The sequence below is a fragment of the Crocodylus siamensis genome, chromosome 6 (genome assembly GCF_052110815.1).
Source record: "Crocodylus siamensis isolate JL-2025a chromosome 6, ASM5211081v1, whole genome shotgun sequence".
NCBI classification, from domain to species: Eukaryota; Metazoa; Chordata; order Crocodylia; family Crocodylidae; genus Crocodylus; species Crocodylus siamensis.
The window spans coordinates 98,290,175-98,307,274 of record NC_143400.1 but is presented as its reverse complement, the minus strand read 5'-3'; the positions used below and the strand labels follow the sequence as shown (position 1 = coordinate 98,307,274).

Below are 17,100 nucleotides of genomic sequence, written 5' to 3'. Positions count from 1 at the left end.
ATCCTTTGTAGGCTTTCCTTTTTAGCCACAGGAGGTCCGCTAGGTCCCTAGAGAGCCAGGAGGGCTGCTGTGCCTTCTTGCTGCCTTTCCTCAGTGTTGGAATAGATTTAGCTTGTGCATTGAGGATCGCTTCCTTGGGAGTTCAGGAAGAGTGGTTGCTTCTCATCTCCCTGGGGTCGTGGTCCCTGAGGGCCTGACCGACAGTCCTCTTGAGCTTGTCAAAGTCGGCTTTTCTGAAGTCAAGGACTTCTGTGTTGCTGACTGACTTGCCAGCTTTACGGCGGATGGTGAAAGTGATCAGCTCGTGGTCGCTGTCACCCAGCTTCCCATCGATCACTAGGTCACCGATTAGGTCGTCCCCCGTAGCCAGTACCAGGTCGAGCAGCGCTTTGCCTCTCGTTGGCCCATAGACTTCTTGAGTCAGGTAGAGGTCATCCATGCACGAGAGAAAGCTTTGCGACCGCTCAGATTTAGCTGAGTGATCTTCCCAGGAGATGTCTGGGTAATTGAAGTCACCCGTGACAACCAAGGTCCTGGAGCAAGCGGCCTCAGTCAGTTCCCGGGCGAACTCCTGGTCAAGCTCAGATCATCAAGTCTGACCCCCTGCCATGGCAGGAAAGAGTACTGGGGTCAAACGACCCCAGCAAGGTGTACATCTAACCTCCTCTTAAAGACCTCCAAGGTAGGAGCCAGCACCACTTTTCTTGGAAGTTGGTTCCAGATCCTCGTTGCCCTGACCGTGAAGTAGCGCCTCCTGATGTCTAGTCTAAATCTCCCCTCTGCCAGCTTGTGACCGTTATTCCTGGTCACTCCTGGCAGTGCTCGGGGATGTAGTTTCCACTATAGGCAAGTAAACCATGCAACCTGTTCAGCCTTCACAAGAGAAGGCTGAAGGGGGGGACCTGGTGACAGTCTATAAACTCACTAGCGGGGACCAGAAGGGTTTGGGAGAGACCTTGTTTCCCCAAGCGCCCCCTGGCATAACAAGGAATAACAGCCAGGAGTTGTTGGAGAGGAGGTTTAGATTAGACATCCGCAAGAACTACTTCATGGTCAGGGCGGCTAGGATCTGGAACCAACTTCCAAGGGAAGTGGTGCTGGCTCCTACCCTGGGGGTCTTTAAGAGGAGGCTTCATTTTAGCTGGGATCATTTGAGCCCAGTTTTTTTTTTTTTTCTCCTGCTCTGGCAGGGGGTCGGACTTGACGATCTATAAGGTCCCTTCCGACCCCTACTTCTACGAACTCTCACATTTTATAAAGTGATGCAATAGCCATAAAATTTAAAAGTAAAAGAACTGTAGAGATTGTGGCCTTATTTCTTTAATAGACAACAAAAGAGGGGAAATCACTGGAAATAAGTTTTCCAGATGGCCATGCTCTGTTGTATTTCTGCTGTAATCCAGAAGTGCAAATTCACCTTCTCAATTCCAACACTTGTCTTTAATTAACTTTTTGTGGTTACAAGTATTTTAAAAATAAATTGACTCCTATTGGCCATTACATCACCTTTAACTAATTCTGCTTGGATTGTGACTTTTAGTGCTGTATCAAACTGGACTTTGTATATAGTACCTTTTTTCTTACTCTGTTTACTTGAATTGAATGCTTGTATAACATTGCTTCCTTCTGAAGCAAGCTTGTTTGCATGTGTTTTTAGGTGGGAACAAACTTGTTCTAATAAGCATACAGCAAAAGTTTTCCTGCTTGCTTGCTTTTTTAAATCTCATTTGAAGCACACACCCCTGTCCCAGCTGCAGTCAGGCTAGAACCAAAGTGAGGATTTGGAAGCAGACAGCTGGACATGAATTGGGGCACCTGTAGTTTGATGCTTTTTGTAAGGGAAAAAAAAATTTGAAGTCCCTCTTTCCATCTAGCTAGGCTCATTTGAACACTTTTAGGATCCTGAACTCTAGGATTAGGAGCAATGACCTCAAACTGCAGCAGAGGAAGCTTATGTTAGACAGTAGGAAGAACTTTCTAACCATGGGGGTGTTGAAACAGGCTGTCCAGAGAAGCTGTACAACCTTCATCCTTGGGAGTTTTCAAGAGCAGGTTGGACAGTCACTTGACTGGGATAGTTTAATCAGGGATAATCCTGCCCTGAGCCTGAAGCTGGATGAGATGACCTTGTGAGATCCTTTCCAGCCTGCCTTTCCTGTCATCCTAAAAACCTATATCATAAAAACCCTGGAGTACTGAGCCCGGTTTTGGGCTCCACAATTCAAGAAGGATGTTGAGAAGCTTGAAAGAGTCCAGAGGAGAGCCACGCGCATGATCAGAGGTCAGGAAAACAGATCTTACGATGACAGGCTGAGAGACATGGGACTCTTTAGCCTGGAAAAGCGCAGGCTCAGGGGTGATCTGATGGCCACCTATAAGTTTATCAGAGGTGACCACCAGGATCTGGGGGAACGTTTGTTCACCAGAGCGCCCCAAGGGATGACGAGGTCGAAAGGTCACAAACTCCTGCAAGACCGCTTCAGGCTGGACATAAGGAAGAATTTCTTTACTGTCCAAGCCCCCAAGGTCTGGAAGAGTCTGCCAGCGGAGGTGGTTCAAGCACCTACATTGAGCACCTTCAAGAGTAGATTGGATGCTTATCTTGCTGGGATCCTATGACCCCAGCTGACTTCCTGCCCTTTGGGCAGGGGGCTGGACTCGATCTCTCCAGGTCCCTTCCAGCCCTGATGTCTATGAAATCTATGAAAATCTATACCAGAAACTGGTGCTGGATGGAAAACTAAGTTTTCAAATGAATTTTTGACTAGTTCTAGTTTAACCTACTTTTAAACCTTCCCCTTAAATTTGTGTGAAAGCTGTTCGTGAAAAGCTTTGTCGGAGGGCGTGTCAGCTGAGATTGAAATATTTTTAGCAATAATCTAAATCAGTGGTCTCCAAACTTGTTTGATCGTGCACCCCTATCAGTAAAAAAATTGTAAGCATGCACCCCCAATATATGTATATTTATATAAATAGAAGTTCTCGTATTTTCTTTCTGCATCCCAATGGATTGTCTTGCCCAGCCCCTGGGGTGTGTGCACTCCACTTTGGAGACCACTGATCTAAATAAACATTTATTGGGTAAAGAAAACTGACAAGAATGAGATCATGTTTGAAGAACAAAATATTGTTGTCAAATCAGAATGGTTGAGAAAAATAGCACTGAAGGATTGCCTATTTAAAACTATAACAGCCTCAGTATTGCATATTCCTAACACATGCAAATGCAGTAACACCTATTAACTATGATACAGAACTTTCAGGGGGTAATACTTTAAGTAATGATTTTGCTTAAGGAGAGTTCAGTTGATTACTGGCCAGTTGACCACATGGCACCATGCTGAAATTCCTATTTGGTCAAGTGATTGATTGATTGATTGATTTTTTTAAAATAATTTATAAGACAATTCAGATGACTCTGGACTTCATTAGAATAGCACCAATAATTTGGCATGTTGGCAGAAAGGAAGAGTTTTGAGGAAATATGTGGCATGAATTTCTTACCAAGTTTTGCACTGGATTGTCAGTCCAAAGTGGGAGGGAGGCTTTATGGGGGAGGTGTGACTAAGAGAAGTTTTAGGTAGTTCTTGGGGTCTCGGAGAATCAGCTCAAACCAGTTTGTTAGTGGTCCTTAGAAAGGGTCAGTTAGGCAAAAATGAGTGCTGAGAAGATGTACAAAGGGGTCTTCCTTATCTCTGGTCTCCCCTGTAGCTGGAATTTAACTGAGTTGGATGATGTCCATGGGCCCATTAAATTGGCTTCTTCCTTGCAAAAGACATTTAACACACTAGACAAGAAGTCCTCAGAATTTATTAGCATGCCTGTTTGGTGAGTGTTCATTGCAGAAAACAACGGAGGCTTTTTAGGGGAAGGGAACAGGTCTGGGTTTCTGCATAACCCTGTGCTTACCATATTTTATGAGCAAAGAGCTGCTGCCTAGTAGTACATCAACTACATGAGGTTATAGGATTCATTATCTGTATGATTAAAACTAAGAAACTTAGTTAAAAACTACATATTTTAATCCTAAAACAGCAGTGTGTATCCCTTTTATTTTCTATAACTTGTGTCAACACTCTGCCAACAAGGGAGTAAAGTGAGGGGGAGACAAAATGGTGGTTCTCCCTAAAAAACAGCTGTTGAGTCATTTTTGCCTTAAACTCTGGCATGGAAATGGGAATAGGAACTCCTACAGAATGTGTTAGCCATGATATATGAACACATCTGGAAGTTCCTTTTCTTGAAAGTTTTATGATAGGTCTTTTAATACCTCTGCTTTTTGCAGTGAGAAACGAGAGGATATTCGTGTTTGTTCAATGTGAATAATACAGTTAATTTTGTTGTCTGGGGGGTCTCTTTTCTTGCTTAAGGGACAGTATGTCTGTATGCATTTACAAAGTAATGAGTACAATTCTGATAGTTCACAAATCATATACTATAGCTGCCCTATTGACTTACAGAGTTTTTTTTTAATGGCTAAATTTGCAGAGCATGCCACAAAACAAGGGGTGGTGGTGACAGTTGGATTAGGGAGTATCATTACTTCCTTATGGTTAGGACAGTTGTCCAGGACTGGGAGACCTGGGTTCATGTCCTCCTCTGCCCAGTGTAGTTTGAACCCACATCTCCAGTTCCCAGGAGAATGACTTCAGTGCCAGGATATGGGGCATTATAGGGCAGGGTGCACTTAATCTCTGCCTTGCAGCTCTTCTGCTTTGGAAATGCTTGCGCTTGCTGGAGCAAAGTGGTATTTCTTGCCTGCCAGGTGAGACCCTCCCCACCAGTCTACAAAGTCACTTCTTCCATCTTGCTCTTTGACCCAGTGTTATATCTGCTCTCTGCCTGATTTGGAGCTGGGGGGGAGCCAAGTTCTCCCACTTCTCAGGAGAGCATCCTACCCACCAGGCTAGTCACTCTTTCACTCTGGCTCAGTGTGTATTTGAGCATTTCATTCAGATGTAGGAGAGCTTTGGAGCACGCTGTGTCAAAGTACCCCATTGTGAGCTGGTTCACATACTCCAGGGCAGGGTTGAAATCCCTGTGGGTAGAGAAGGGACTTGAACCTGCATTTCATACAGTCCTGGCAAGGGCCAGTTACTGGAAAAGGTAGTGGCATGAATTAGTGCCACTGCTGTTTCCTGGTCTGTAAATTCAGCTCTCTGCTTCCTTTGCTTTTCTTTTGATACCTCAAAATGAAACAGTTCTTTTTTCCTTTTTGCAGAAAAGCCCAAAACATGTTTAATGCGGCTGTATCTCAGGGGCGGGCAATTATTTCGGGCAGAGGGCCGCTTACCAGTTTTGGCAAGCTGTCGAGGGCTGCATGGGTAGTCCTGCCCCTTGACAGGTGCCCCACCCCCGGTCACCATTTTGGGACCAATGTCCCAGGGCCAGCACTGGTGGAGCCCAAAGCGGGGCGCAGGCTGAAAAGGGGTCTGTGAAGCCAGGCTGGGCTGCACCAGCAGGGAAAGGGGGGAGCTGGCCTAGCTCCATAGAGTCCTTGCCAGCCAGGACCCTGTACCCCTGCTGCCCTGCTCTGGGCCCCGCTGGCGCTAGTGCCGGGACACACCAGTGCGGGCCCTGTGCTCCCGCTGGCTTCCCAGCCACTCACTCCCAGTGCCCCTCACCCCTTTGGTACAAGTGGGGGGGCAGCACACAGCCCTGACCCCCAGCTCACCAGCAGGGAAGGAGCTGGTGCAGAGCACAGGGAAAAGTGGCACCTCACCCACCCCATGGCCAGCGCTCCCTGCAGCAGCTGCTTGCAGCTTGCGTGGGACTGTCCTGAGCAGGCACAGGCGGGTTGCGAGCAGCTGTAGCGCGGGGTGCCGGCCATGGGGAGGGCTCCTTTTCCCTGGGCTTCTTTCCTGCTTGGGGTTTTCCCCTGCCTCCCACCCCCACCCCATGGTTAAATGTACAAGGAATCAAGGTGTGTTAAGTGACTATTTTTGAAGAACCTGAATCAAATCACTAGTTTCTTTAAAGCTTAATGTTAGTTCAGGTTATCCAGTGCATCTTGCCTTCTGTTGTAATAATTTCGCTTATTAGTTGAGTAAAATTACACTTATTACTGCCCGTATTAGTGTAGTTCTTTCTGGTGCACAGAGATAAAGCTTTTCTAAGCATTTTTCTTTTACAGGCAATTCATTGACAGAGTGTGGGGAACAAAGGAATATACAACTCTTTGACTGCAATTATTGTTTTTTCTTTCAGTTAGTGAAGCTCTGTATTGCAATGATTGATACTGGCAAAGCTTTCTGTGCTGCCAACAATCAGTTCATGAATGGGATTCGAGACCTTGCACAGTATTCCAGTAAGGATGTACTAGTTGAGGTAAGCACTTGAGAGAGACACGTTTTAGAGCGAAAATGCGGAAAAAATTCTACTCAAGTGGGAGCAGGTGTAGAAGTAATCTCATTCATTTACATTATAGCTTTTTTTTTTTTGCTATTTCTCCTTTAATGTGTTTACCAGCCATTGACACATGCCACTTTATCAGGAGGTTTTCTTTTCTCTGGGCTGTGGCATAACTCCTGCAGAAATCCTTTATAAAAAGGGGCTCTTATCTTGGGTGGTTGGAAAGCAGGATAAACAGTTGCCATGAATCTTCCTGTGTTACTAAATGTGGGCGAAAGAGGGGGCTGATTTATTGAACGGCCTCAGACCTATTGCTCTTGGGTTTGACAACAATAACACCAAAAAATAGTGTAAGTTTGAATCATGTCTCTTGGGTAAAACATTTTTTTTGTAGCTAAAAATGCTTTTCTGGCCTAATTCTCAGCACACAGGCTCCATTGCAGCAGTGGCATAGTCGCATATTAACATGCTTTTTAGTAAATGTGTACAAGTTGTACCTAATATATGGTTTTTGTTTTGAAATCTATATGAAAGTTTTTCTTTATATTTCTCATACCCACCAAATTTTGCTTTATTTGCTATTTCACATGTATACTTTTTCATGTACATATTTATTTATTTATTAAAGTAAACTCTGTGTATGTTATACACAAACCATTTATATTTTCACACACACACTTGCTTCTATTTAGAAAGATTTATTTGCTATTTCAGCTAACTCATGAAGTTACAATTTCTTTCTTTGTTTACAGGATGAAGTTTGAAAAATGGCTGAATTTTTCTTTGGAGATTGGCTAAAAATGCTTATATTAGCTCATTTCCAATGAAAATCCAGTGTAATTTTATTCACTAGAAATATGAAAAGGTTTGGTTCCTCGTAGCATTTTGTTAAGATTCTTTGCTAATCTCTTTAGACAGTTGCTCAAAAAGGGTTGGGTTTGCTGCTTTATTAAAGGCTTCCCATGAAGACATTGTAGAGATTCATGCAAGACATTTTTGAAGTTATGAAGGAAATAGAAGCAAGTGGAACATGATTTTGTTCTTAAATGGTGATAATTGCTGCTATTTACTATTCATGAAAAATGCAGTGATATCACTGAGTACAGTTTTCAGGCCAGATTCTCTGATGCTGTAAATTGCTATATCCCAATCAAATGAACTTGTATTGGTCAGCTGGGGAACTTGTCCTTTTATGTTTAAAGCAGCAATAATTTCTTCTATTGTTTTGTAATTTTAGGTGAAGACATTGTTGTTAGAAATGTATATTATCATCAAAGAAAGTACGCATCTTTCTCTTGGTATACTGAATATAGTTTCATGATCCATCTCTAGGAATATAACTTTAGGCTGTCTCATAAAAATAGACTATTTTCCTTGGTATAAGAGAGAAACTATAGCTTTTTGAAGGTTTATATTTTGATCCGTATCTCATGGGATTTGGCTTTACCCACTTGTTTTCCTTCTTTTACAGAACAGTCTGATGAAGTTTTCTGAGACCCTACAGGAAATGGCCAATTATCACACAGTAAGTGTTGGAAACTGAAGTGTGACTGACCAGTTTTTTTCAGCAAACAAATTGTTAGAATAATATGTTAAAAAAACACAACTCTTTCATAATATTTTAAGGGATGGACATTGTTTTTACAGATGGGTTCATTTATACTTGTAAAATGCTTTTATGAGTGTAGAAGTAGAATCTTCCTGGACTTCCGGAAGGCTTTTGACACTGTCTCTCACCCTGTTCTCATTAAGAAACTGGGGGGCTGTGGTATAGACACCCGCACAGTCAAATAGGTCGCCAACTGACTGGTGGGCTGCACCCAGAGGGTGGTAGTAGATGGGTCCTTCTCAACTTGGAAGGACGTGGGCAGTGGGGTTCTGTAGGGCTCGGTCCTCGGGCCCGCGCTGTTCAACATCTTCATCAGCGATTTGGATGAGGGGGTAAAAAGCACCCTGTTCAAATTTGCTGATGACACTAAGATGTGGGGGGACGTGGGCACACTGGAAGGATGCAACAGGCTACAATCAGACCTAGACAGGTTACAAGGGTGGGCGGACGAGAATAGGATGGGCTTCAACACAGACAAGTGCAAGGTGATGCACCTTGGGAGGAACAACCGGCACCATACCTACAGGTTAGGGAACTCCCCTCTTGTCAGCACAGAGGCTGAAAGGGATCTTGGGGTCATCATTGACTCCAAGATGAACATGGGCCAGCAGTGAGGGGAGGCAGTCAGGAAGGCCAACCGCACCTTGTCATGCATCCACAGATGCATCTCGAGCAGGTCTAAAGAGGTGATCCTCCCCCTCTATGCGGCACTGGTCAGGCCGCAGCTGGAGTATTGCGTCCAGTTCTGGGCGCCACACTTCAAGAGGGATGTCGACAGCACGGAGAGGGTCCAGAGGAGGCCGCTCGTATGATCACGGGGACAGCAGGGCAGGCCCTATGAGGAGAGGCGACGGGACCTGAACTTGTTCAGCCTCCAAAAGAGAAGGCTGAGGGGGGATCTTGTGGCCTGTTATAAACTAGTCAGGGGGGATCAGCAGGCATTGGGGGAGTCACTGTTCCTCCGAGCACTGCCAGGAGTGACCAGGAATAACGGTCACAAGCTGGCAGAGGGGAGATTCAGGCTGGACATCAGGAGGCGCGACTTCACGGTCAGGGCGGCTAGGGTCTGGAACCAGCTTCCAAGAGAAGTGGTGCAGGCTCCTACCCTGGGGGTGTTTAAGTGGAGGTTAGATGAACATCTTGCTGGGGTCATTTGACCCCAGTATTCTTTCCTGCCGTGGCAGGGGGTCGGACTAGATGATCTGCTCAGGTCCCTTCCGACCCTAGAAACTATGAAACTATGTCCTTTCCTTCAGATGTTATGTTCCCTCTTGGAAAACATTTCCCCCACTTCTGTGTGGAAATATATGGCTCTGTGCATATGCTGCTGGAACTGAACACAGACTTAGAAGCTTGAGGCTGGTCGTCCTTTCTTACCAGCCTGACGGGCAACAGAGATGAGCCATTTGCCAGACTAGAGTTTTGCTTCTCCTCTGTTTTTCATTCCATTTTTTGCCTCTCCATAGACAAGTTGCTGCAGTTTTTTCCTTCGCTCTTTGTGTAACTTATTCCTTCCCTGGACCTGTGACAGATTTAGTCAAGTAGAGAAAAAGGACAAAATGCCAAGTTTGCAGCACTGTGGCAGATTTCATCTTTCCCCATACAAAATTATGAGCTCCCAGAAGTTACTTCATTCCTGCTTGCAGGGAGCAAGGAGTATTGTATTGAGTTCTCCCTACAGGCTGCTTTCTCATTTCTTCACTGATGAGTTGAAAAGCTACTAAAACTCCTTCCCTATCATTTTAAGTGCTAGAGGTGTGCAGGGCCCTCTTACACACCTGGGATCCTTGGCTTCTGTCTTAAAGAGTTTAAAAATCTAGTCAGACTCCGAGGATAGTCCACAGGTTCCATTTGAAATGAACTGTCTATGGGGGACATTAAATAAAGGCCGTTTGCCATTAAGCCTTTTCTAAGGAGTGAGGTTTTAGAAAGTTTGAACAAAGGGAGGTTGCTTAGGAACAAAGGTTGGGAAGGCATTTCAGGTATAAAGTGTGCAAAGATGAGGGGAAAAATTGATACGGGGGTGAGGGGGAGGAAATAAAGAAAGAGAGCAGTATTGAGAGAGGTCATAGCAGAAAGCAAAGGAGGGATTAGGCTCCACTGTAAAGACCACCAAACATAAGTGCAGCTAGTATGAATTGGATGTGGAAGGTCAGGAGTAGACATGACATCTTGTGAGTTTTGGTGTGGGGGGAAAATCTCAGCGTGGCGCTCAGCTGGCACATTAGCTTGAATGGTCTTAGTATCTCCCACATTTGCTTCTCTCTCTTCTTACCATTCTGGCTGCGTTCATCCTTACAATTTGGTGTGACCGTTGTGGCACCAGTGTCCAGTTCTCATGAGTCATAAGACAGGTTGATGAATACCTGTATGCAGAGGGGCTGCGTTCTGCGAGTATCTTCACTAGAGACTTTTTACTGCAGCTTGATGGAAAAGTAGCAGAAAGCAGACAGACAAGTCTTCAGGAAAACTGCTCCTCTGCTAGATGAAAGTAAGGAGACAGATGCTATGGTTCTGGTGTGTGGAAGGATCAGGAGAATTAATTTGGTGATGGTTGGGTTCACAGCTCTATCCATCTCTCCTGGCACCTTTTCCACTCCTCAGATGAGCATGTGTTGGAATAGAGCACCACTCAAAGCCTGGAGGCGTGAGAGCAGCTCTGAGCATGTCTGGCAAACACCACCTCTCCCACAGGATTGTTGTGAATTGCTGGGTGTCTCAATAGCAGAGATTCACAGATTCATAGATTGTAGAGTTGGAAGGGACCGCAAAGGATCATTGTGTCCAACCCCCTGCCCCTGAAAGCTTGGCACTGACACGTATAAGCAGAGCTGTAAATCTGGCCAGCTCTCCTTGTGGGCAGTTTCTCTCTTTTCACAAAAAAACCCAAATGTAGTTTTCTTTGTATTTTTCTTGCTAAACATTTTTACTCTACATTACTGTAGGGTACTGTAGTAAAATTGTAGGTTGCCCAGCAGTGTGCTTCATGTGTCCCTTCATCTGTTAAGTCTGCATCCGGTTGTCCTTTTGTGCTAGCTTCTCATTTGCACAATCTTGCCTTTTGTCAGACATTGGCAGGCTTAAATGTCAGTGGCAGGAGTGTCTGTAACCTGGTTGCCAGTTTGTGCAGTAGATATTATCTACCATTTAGTTACACAGCTCTTTGATTCCACAGAGTGAGAATTAAAATGCGCAAGTTTTCTGAGATGCTCCCATTAAATTTGGTACCCTTGTTAAGGGGAGCACTCATCCACATGTTTCTCTTCATTATTAGGGGCAGGAAGGAGTGATAAGCTCTTAAGGGTTTTACCTAGGGAATATTGTCAATACTTGGTACTTGCATAGCTTTATCCCTTCATAGTTACTTGACTGACTAATGGGGCAAACAGTGAAATTGCAGGGAGCAGGCATTTGTTGCATGGGACCTGTCCATCTGTCTGCTCTTACTGCGTGGCAAGTAAAAGCGACACTAGGGCAAGTAGCCATCAGTGGAACAGGGTTAAACTGCTTTAGTTTAGGTTCTTCTTACTGTGGGGTGAGACCAGGTGGATGAACAGGTACCAAGAAACCACTTTTCAACTCTCTATGTTTTGTGTGTACCCTACTTCTCAGAACACACTATGTGATTGGTAAGTGTTATTAACCCTGCTTTCTGAATGAGGGGAGTAGTGAGGCAAAGAAACAGAGTAACTTTTCGAAAGGGAGGTTGTGTTCGAGCTGGGTGTAAAGCTTGGCCATTTCTGGTGTGCTTGAGAACTGGTTAATACTGCTGAAGTCTTCTTAGTGTGTTTGAAGAGATCGTGTTGCACTTAACCTACTACTTCCTACTTTTTGTGCTCTGTACTACTACTTTACTTCCCTCTCTTCTTGTGTGCATCATACTGGATGTGTAAGAGGTAAGGAGGCTCGGAGCGGAGACATTATCTGCTTTCTAAACATGAATTGATTAAAACTGGAAAGGGAAGGAGGGTTTTGTCCTACATTCATTAAACTTTTTCATGTTCCTTTTGAGATTTGAGTACAAACAGGGGTGGATTGGGGGTGGCAGCTGCACCCCCCCCCCCTTTAATTTTTTTTCCACCCAAAATTTAAAACCAACTGCTTGGGAGGGGCAGTGACATTTCTATCCAGGCATCTATGAGGGAGTCAGTTGAATTCATGTCTCATTAAAATCCGTATGATTCCTTCTAAACTCTTCATTCCATAGGTGTTAATGACCCTGTCTCCTTTTTAATGGTCTTGCTGTTTCACTAACCAAGCTAACTTTTCTTCTGCAACTCTGCTGTTTGTTAGCTGTTCCTGTTAATATAGCTCCTATTTCACAGTTTTACTGCCTCTTTTTAACTCATTCCAATAAAGTTTTTTCATCAATCTTAAACTGAAAAATATAGCTGTAGGTCCGTAACTCCATTAGTAAAGCTTCTAGTTTATTTTTACCTGTAAAAAAATGTGTTGTGTTATATGTGATGATATACCTCACCATGTGCACCCACCTAAATCCACATATGGGTACAACGGTATGGAAAATGTTCCATTTAATTTGCAAACTACAATTTCTGGGAATATGAAATACCCTGGAAATTAGTGTATAACTTTCAAATATGGATTGGCTGTGGAAACTCTGAATTGGAAAAGCTCACAATTCACAGCATTCTCAAGTTGTGGAATGTCAATTTTTTCCAGGTCTCATAAATACAATAGTAAAAGTGGCTTATAGCAGAAAAAATGTCTCAGAATTCTGTGACTGACACTGTTCTGAAGCAGCAATGCTTGAGTAACAATTTGGCATATGTAGCTATGGGAGGGAACATTTCCCTTACAAATAGGATATAGAAGGGTGACTGAATTCTTCATGCTTGTATTTTGGCAGTAGTAATCTCATAGAAAATGAGGGCTGGAAGGGACCTCAGGAGGTCATATTTAGTCCAGCCCCCTGCTCCAAGCAGGACCAGCCCCAACTACATCATCCCAGCCAAGGCTTTGTCTAGCCAGGTCTTAACCTCCAAAGATGGAGACTCCACCATCTCTCTGGGGATCCCCTTCCAGTGCTTCATCACCCTCCCTGTAAGAGAGATTTTCCTCGGCTCTAACCTAAACTTCCCTTGCTGCAACTTGAGCTCATTGCTCCTTGTCCTATCATCTGCCCCGCACTGAGACCATTCCAGCTCCATCCTCTTTGAAAGCCCCATTCAGGTAATGTCCTAAAGCATTTTGTGGGAAATCCCAAAAGCTCATTTTCCTTCATCTTTGGCAGTTGCCGCCTGTTTTAAAATCTCACGTTACCCCAACAATTTTTCATAGTTCTTGGAAATTTCAGAGTCGCTTGGAAAGTGTAACTGCTTGCTTTTCTTAAAACTTTAGTTTCAGTTTTAACAATTGGATTGTAAAGGATGGTAATGATCTTATCCTACATGGGTAGGAATGCCTTTATATTACCAAGAAGACAAGAAAATTACATATAAAGAAACCCTTCTTCTCACTTGTAGCATCTAAGATGAAATACTCCTTCCAGAGTACTCCTTCCCCAATCCTTTCTCAGCTGCTAGGGGTCTGTTTGTAGTCGGAAAAGGCAGGGCTCTTCCTTGCCCTCATCAGGTGCTAGCTGTCATTTAACTTTTCTTTCCCAGTATCAGCAGGCCCCTCTGCTGTGAAAATGTGTGCATGACTTCCCTTCTGTCACCTGTTTTAGTTAATTTGCCACTGCTCTGAATACCAGCTCCTTGCAGAGAAGTTTGGGGTGAACTTGTTCTTTGCCCATGTAACCACTTGCTACAATGCACAGGGTCCTATATTGTCTTACAGCTCTGCCAAGTCAGGTAATAACTACCATTTAAGCATTTTTTCAATAAATCTTTTATATGCATTGCATTGCCTGTAGTTTCTGGATGTGTATGAGTCTACATAGTCCACTCATCCAGCCTTATATATGGCTATATGACATGCACTAGCCTAGGGGTGGGCAGTTATTGGGGCCTGTGGACCCTGCAGGGTCTCTTGTTAAAGTGTTGCAGGCTGTCATCACTGCCCCCCCCAACCCACCCCTGCAGCAACTTCTAAAACTGCCTATACGGGATGGGGCCACAGGAGCCCTGGGAGCTGTGTTCATAACTGTGTGTGGGGTGGGGGGGAGACGAGGCCAGGGTCATGGGGTGGTGACGGCGCAGCGCTAGGGCCCAGGGCAGAACCCCAATCTGCTGCCCGTGGCCTTGCGTTGGGTGTGGGTTCCACAGCAGGGGCATGCAGGGGACAGATAATGGCACTGCCCTTGCCCAGCCCTGCGTTGTCACTGCCCCAAGATCCCAGGGGGTCCATGGAGACTGGCTGGGAGCCATGTGGACAGGGCGCTCTGATCACATCTGTGCAGCGGAGAACCCTGGCTTCAGCTCCTGGCCAGTCTGCATGGAGACCCTTGGATTTTGGTCCAGCGGATGAGGTTATGCTTAGGGGCAACCAACAAGGGTTCATTTGAGGCAGGTCCTGTCAGACCAACCTGGTGGCCTTCTATGACCAGGTCACCAAATCCTTGGATGCAGGTGTCGTGGTGGACTTAGTCTTTCTGGACTTTCAGAAGGCCTTCAACACTGTCTCTCACCCCATTCTTATTAAGAAATTAGGTGACTGTGGTGTCAATGCCTACACAGTCAGATGAGTCGCAAATTGGCTGGAGGGCCGCACCCAGAGAGTGGTGGTGGACGGGTCATTTGGAGAGATGTGGGCAGTGGGGTTCCCCAGGGCTTGGCCCTTGGGCCCGCACTGTTCAACATCTTCATCAGCGACTTGGACGAGGGGGTGTAAAGCACCTAGTTCAAATTTGCAGATGACACTAAGACGTGGGGGGAAGTATGCACGCTAAAAGGGAGGGACAGGCTGCAATTGGAGCTGAACAGGTTACAGGGGTGGGCAGATGAGAACTGGATGGGATTCAACACAGACAAGTGCAAGGTGCTGCACCTGGGCAGGAAGAACCGGCACCATACCTACAGGCTGGGGAACTCCCTTCTTGTCAGTGCAGAGGCAGAAAAGGATCTTGGAGTCATTATTGACTCCAAGATGAACATGGGCCGTCAATATGGGGACGCGGTCAGTAAGGCCAACTGCACCTTGTATGCATCCACAGATGCATCTCAAGCAGCTCCAGGGAGGTGATCCCTCCCCCTCTATGTGGCACTGGTCAGGCTGCAGCTAGAGTGTTGTGTCCAGTTCTGGGCGCTGCACTTCAGGAGGGATGTGGACAACATGGAGAGGGTCCAGAGGAGGCCACTCACATGTAGGGTCTGCCTTGCTGCCCCCGATCAAGGAGAGGGATCTGGACCTCTTCAGCCTCCACAAGAAAGGCTGAGGGGGATCTAGTGGCCGTTGGGTAGATTCAGATTAGACATCAGGAGGTGTGACTTCACTGTCAGGGCAGCTAGGATCTGGAACCAACTTCCAGGAGAAGTGGTGCTGGCTCCTATCTTGAGGGTCTTCAGGAGGAGGTTGGATAGACATGTAGCTGGGGTCGTTTGACCCCAGCATCCTTTCCTGCCCATGGCAGGGGGTCGGACTTGGTGATCTGCTCAGGTCCCTTCCGACCCTACCAGTTATGAAACTATGAAGGTTAAAGGGTTAGGTTGAGTCCTAGATAATATTTCATAAAAATAATGCAGAAATTTCCCATGTTCTCTGGTTTTCCTCCTTTTGTCTTTGTTACCACTTAGGCTATTGACAGGTATTGGTAAGGCTTTCCGTACCATTTTGTTTACAATGCACTTAGTTGACTTAAAATTACCAAGCTCTCCAGTGTCTGGGTCAGTATTGGCAGGTGCGCCATTCAGGTCAGTAAGACGTGTTCAGCATAGAAAAGAAGCTAGCAGAGAAGTTTTACAGGACTAGAGAAGCTGGGAACAAAAAACTCCCTAAAAGAGCACTATCAAAGAAGCATATATGTATTCTTAAGAACTCGTGTTTAATGCTTATTTTTAGATATACAACTGGTTTCAGATAATATTTCAACTGCTTTCCCTATTTCAGTTCAAGCCGGTATATCTCATTACTGTAGGGAGATGAAGTAACCTGCTGCTTGGTTTTCTAATACTTATCAGAATTTATTAAAAACCCTGTAAGTCAAAGACTTATTTGGTTAGTGATTTAGGTCTGTTCTCTTAAACACCTTGATGATTATAGTGTGTTTCTTGCAGATGCTAGGGCTTAGCTGGTTTGACACCGTTTCCATGTCTCCAGAAAAAGACATAGCTGTTTTTGTTTGTAAAATGTCTCCATTATGTGCTAGCTATGTAATTGCCATCTCCTTCATCAAGCAGTTTTTTCCATGTGTGTTCTCTTCTGGCTGCACATGTGCCATATGCAATCAAGTTTTGGACTCTTGGTCAGCCAAGTCTGGGGCCTCTCCTCTGCCCCGGGTGCCTTTTGTGCTGTGCCAAGGACACGGAGGGTGGGGCAACCACAAATGTTCTTCAGTTCCTCCTTGATGCCTGTGGCCTTGTCAATCCTGTAGCATCAGTGCCTCCAACTCCCTATCCAAATAATGTGTTCTCTTTTTCTTTTTATATTTATTTGCAGAGTGTTTAGGCAGGCAGTTATTAAATCAGTTCTTTCCCTAAATAAATAGTTGTTTTATTTTCCTTGTGAGATTTTTTCCTGGTACCAGGTCCTGCTGTTATGGCAGATCAAAGTGCTCCTGGGTTTGAAACTCCTTGTCTTATGGCATAGTGATGCCCTTAAGGATGGGTCTCTTATGCCTTGATCTAGGGCACGTTCCTGAGCAACGCATCACTTACTGTTCATTCCCTATGAAGGCTGAAGGTGGAGGAGATGCTTCTCAAACTCAGCTGTGCCTGTGTGATTGCTTGCTCCTCCAAAGTGCATTCGGAGCAAAAGGAGTCCTACAGTGGTGCTGGCCCATTACTAGATGTGAAGGGCTAAAATTGTCAATAGTAACATGGAACTGTTTGGGAAACGCTCTCTCGTGTGTGTGTGTATATCACATCGTGGTGATTGAAGCCTCTTTGAGTCCAGCAGTAACTCAGGAGGTTGTTAAACAGTGCTTAATAAAATTTAACACTGACCTGAGTGAGTGGGCCATGTTGTTGCATCTGAGAGTCTTGTAAGAGTTAGCTGAGGAGCCCTCTCGATGTTTAATG

The 17,100-nt window shown here is 45.1% G+C and overlaps 1 protein-coding gene across 3 annotated transcripts in view; it reads left to right on the top strand.

The window, feature by feature from the left end:
* ACAP2 (ArfGAP with coiled-coil, ankyrin repeat and PH domains 2) overlaps positions 1 to 17,100 on the top strand; it is a 116,837-nt gene that overhangs the window by 36,294 nt on the left and 63,443 nt on the right. For all 3 annotated transcript variants that reach the window (XM_090053586.1, XM_090053587.1, XM_090053588.1), the window contains exons 3-4: positions 6,208 to 6,327; positions 7,823 to 7,876. In XM_090053586.1, the coding sequence (XP_089909712.1) occupies positions 6,208 to 6,327; positions 7,823 to 7,876 (174 nt within the window). The remainder of the gene's footprint in view (positions 1 to 6,207; positions 6,328 to 7,822; positions 7,877 to 17,100) is intronic.